The sequence below is a fragment of the Pinus tabuliformis genome, chromosome 8, assembly GCF_031772625.1.
Source record: "Pinus tabuliformis cultivar Carrire ecotype Pingquan chromosome 8, CPIR1, whole genome shotgun sequence".
Classification (NCBI taxonomy): domain Eukaryota; kingdom Viridiplantae; phylum Streptophyta; class Pinopsida; order Pinales; family Pinaceae; genus Pinus; species Pinus tabuliformis.
Window position 1 is genome coordinate 657,629,709 of NC_142294.1, and position 4,558 is coordinate 657,634,266.

Here is a 4,558-nt window from a genome sequence, read left to right on the forward strand (position 1 = left end):
TAGCTCGACCTAGTTTAACTAAGAAAAAGAAGGTATTCTTTGATTTGTTTAATAATAAAATTCAATGAGTGAGTTCAGTCATCGAAAAGACCAAGGATCTTGACTATTGATGGCCTCCACCTCTTCGGGAGTAAGGTCATTTTCAATGTTCAGCATCTCTCGTACATTTTCTGATGTGTACTCTGCAGCAACTGTATCCGCAATAGTTTTTGGCATACCAAGTCAAGAAGAGTTGTGATATCCAGTAGCGATATCCAGATGTTGGGCAGCCAGTGCAAGTTGATTCGGAGTGGGAAGATCCACTTTCACAAATTCCACATAACATGGGTCAATGTCATCTTTAAATTTCCGGGTACGTAGGGGATGATGAACATGGTATGTGCAATACTTGATAATCTTTTCTAAAATGTCGCTGGACACAGATGGTAGAGGAATGGGATTTTCAGAGCCGAACTCATCCATTACGTTCTTTATTATCACCGACTGAAACGCCGACGCTTCTAGGACGTCGAATACTCTGCCATCGGAGCTCTTCACTCTCACAACATGATCATTGCATACCTTCGCGTCCTGTTGCCTTTCTGTTTCCATTTCCATTTCCATTGCAATTGCAGGCGATGACTTTGAAGTTCCTTCGACAGGGAACATGGACGTATACTATTTTTTTTATACTGACAATCTGTATTCTTAACAATTATTATTTCTTTCGCTCTGGAACGAAGAACTTCTTTTTGTTATGATTTGTAATCTGTATTGATGAAATGTAAGGTGTGCATATATATATATATATATATATATATATATATATATATATATATATATATATATATATATATATATATATATATATATATATATATATATATATATATATATATATATATATATGGGGAGATTTTATTGATCGCTAGCTCTCTTGAATGCATACGTATGTGTGGTCAGCTAGGCACTTTTTGTAAAACAATTATTTTATTAATCAAATAAAAGTATGGGCAAAGGGAAAATTTTCCCTTATTATAATATTTTCAAATATCATTATATATTGTAAATTGTTCAAATATCTAACCACACATATGTGCTCTTTTATCCGTACATTTTTCAATAAAAATAGTTATTGTTTTGTATAGATGTTTTGAATTTTACTCAATATTATCTCTACCATTTTTAATACTTATAAATCTTTTTCATCTCAAGTTTTCTTAATATTTACAATATATTGACTTTATTTCATATAAGTTTGAAAACCTTTTTATAAATAAATCTGATAAGGTATTGGTCAATAAAGTGAACTTACGTAGCATAAACAGGATTGTGGAAGGAAGTAAAAAGGCTTAAATATTAAACGCATTTTTAGTCTCAATTGCCATGGTAAGGAGAGGAAACTCCTTGGGCTATATGCCCCAAAAAAAGCTTCTTGGGCTTAATTTCCATGAACAATGCATCTGAATTTTTTGGCATGACAATTAGATATGTATATCATTAGGATGATTTTTGCACTAAGAATGGGCCATGAGGGTAAGAAAGGGCCATTTGAGTATCCTTGGGCTTAAGCATGATGAAGGTCTCCTAGAAATTAATCCACAAAATCTTGCTAGGGAATCATTGCCATAAGAGTTGGATATGGATGTCACTAGGATTAGTAGCGCGGTATTGATGGGTATCAAGGGCTTAACCATTGTCAGGGTAGGGAAATAATAGCCTCATGCCTTGGATGATGACTAAAAGAGGGAAGCAACAATGTCGGGTTGCTTCCTAGGCTCTAGTACCATGGATGCATCCTCAAATCACTACAGAAGACCCCATGGATGCATCCATTTCATGTTGTATTAATCAACTAAACAACATTAATTTTATAGCCTTTCCTAGCACACGACTTCATTTGCATAAAATATTTTTTTCTTAAAATTATGGGTCTGTGTATTCCCTTGATTGTTTGTGCATTCCTGTCATCATCGTTGCAATTAAAGGTCATATCTATACAATTTAAAATCACTCTGTGCTTGTCCATCCAATCCATGTTGATAAAAGCATTTATGATCACAATTGTAGAACATTCAAATTTCCAATAATTCGTAATCCATTCATTTCTAATACATAATCTAAGAGAAATTTTGTGACCTTGCTTTATGTCCCATTAGCTAGATGCACTAACCATGTTTTTATATGTTTTGTTTTGATTAATTGAAAATATTCTACTAACTTAGTTGACAGATAACTTTGAATAGAAATTATGTCTATAATGACTATAATAGTTTAAGCATTTATCTCACAACCTATTTTGACCATTAAGGGTTAATGCTCTGCCTATCAGGCATCTATGGCTACATTGATGCTTTGAAACTTTTGGGCTATATCTTTCACCATGGATGCTTCTTGGATATGATGTATGGTTGATCTATCATTCCCCTTTCTATTTGCACAATTTGAGGCTAGATGACGTTCTCCACAGTCCTAATATTTTAGGGATTCCCTAGTAAAATTTCACTTTCCATTTTCAATATTTTTTAGTATGTGGGATTTTGGATAGGTTTGAATGGAGTAATGAAATTTCTACTATAATTATCCCTTGAATGATTTTGGTCCTCGCATGAAATTATGGGGGTTAGAAGCCCTTTCCTCTGAAATATGATCTCTCTTTTTTCTTAGTGATTATGATTTACATTGTTCTATCTTCTAAATAAACTGTTGATGGCACAATTATTCTTTTATTATAAATTCATTCATCATTTTTAAGTAATCAAATTTAATTTTATTCTAGTATGATGAGGGTATGTATCTTAAGTTCCTTTATACCTTCTCCTTTTTGTAACATACCCAACCTCTCCTTTGACATTGAAGAAATGGGGTACCAAACCACTCTGATAGGTACCACTTTGATACCGATATGTAACATACATGACTGTAGTATACATCTTATTTTTATTTTATCTCCTTTTTCGACACGTTGTAACTCGATGCTTTGCTCCACCCATCGAGATAAAAATCTCAAACAAAATCTCAAAATTGTAGTGAGATTACTGCTTAAACGTAGTCATAACAGTTTAAGCTTATAATCCCACATTCTTGCGTTCTTGAAAAATGCTCAACAATTAATTTTAAATTGGTTATGGGATATCAGGATTTCAGGCCCTCCAGGCTTCTGGGTCAGCTATCTTGAATGACAGAGAAATTTTTCATCGTCCTGTGTGCCATTAATTAACGATTGCTAGTGCTCGCTACTCTAAAAAAATTAATTAATACTATGTTATAGGATTCCAACCTCCAAAATTCCAGAGTGCTAGGGTGACATCATGCTGATGTCATCCTTGGCACATATTAACCTATGAGAGGTCCATGTGTCACCGGCATATGGGCCTTTGACTACCTGAAAAACCCAAAACTACTTGCCACGTGTTTATCCACAAGTCATGTTGATGTCACCTCTGGACAATAATATATTATCAACTGTCCCCGTGGAAGTGCTCAATCTAAGTTCCTGACTCTCCAATTAAATTAACTTCACATTTATTTATGTGATTTTGGTGTTTGAGAATCCTAGGACTTTTGACCTTTCAGGACTTCGTTTCCTAGATCTGAGACCCCAGTGCTCTAATTTAATTCCAAATTCATGATTAGTTACAAGATTCTAGGGTCCGACCTAAACAATAGTTCTCTGACATTAGTTTGTCGTTATGGGCTTTGTCTATTGACGATCTCAGGTGCATCAAGGGACATAATTCTTGGTTATTAATTAAAATAATTTATGGAATCTAACCCTTGCAAGACTTTTTTAGCCACATAATTATTCACTCGTTGGATCACATGAATGAAAAATCTAGCTCCACCAATAGGACGCTTCCCACCTAGGGTTTTGATATTCAAAGGGTAAATTTATCCAAATAATTTCTATAAAATTATGTCTTTTCTCATTGGTATTGCAATGAATCATTTCCTTTCATTTCCACCATGACTCTAACATGGGGCTTCATCTCTACCTCATGCGATGTCTTAGATAAGGATCTCTACAATCTCCCCAAAGATAGGCTTTGTTTCTACACAAGCATCCTCGAGCTAGTCTTCTCATCCACAGGTCTATCTCAGATTTATGGTTGACTCCCATATCTACATCAATATTTCTTCACTCTTCCAGTGTGACTTGAACGTGTTCCATGGCATTACTGGTCTCAAGCTTGGGTGATAGCTTTATTGATGTATTCCCATCTTGTGGGCCTTCCCTACGTTCTCGTGGGCCTTCCCTATGTTCTCGTAGGTAATTCCTCACATGGTGTTATAGGTGCTCTTGTGTCTATTACCTACCGCAGGCTTGGGGTGAGATTCTGAGACATTCATGCCTTGCTTTCCATACACCAACAATTCCAAAATCCACGTTGACTATGTGAGAGACTCCTTGGCACTATACCGCAGCTTCTGGTGCCTCACTAGTAATGCAAATATGACAATCACAGATACCTATCCTACCAAAAATGCAATTATGTAGACCATGTAGGTAAAGTTGACAAATGCGACTAGCCTCGGCAAAACTCCCCTTGACACTCATACATTGCTTTATTGGCAACAC

General features: G+C 35.3%; 1 protein-coding gene across 1 annotated transcript; it reads right to left on the reverse strand.

Annotated features, from left to right (window-relative positions):
• Window positions 1-222: 222 nt before the first annotated feature.
• On the reverse strand, window positions 223-648 carry LOC149237307 (uncharacterized). The gene has a single exon (XM_089369227.1). It carries the CDS (start codon window positions 646-648, stop codon window positions 223-225), a length of 426 nt encoding a protein of 141 aa, XP_089225353.1.
• Window positions 649-4,558: the final 3,910 nt, after the last annotated feature.

Coding starts and splice junctions, on each gene's coding strand:
- LOC149237307 (XM_089369227.1), bottom strand. CDS start 648: ATGTTCCCTGTCGAAGGAACTTCAAAGTCATCGCCTGCAATTGCAATG.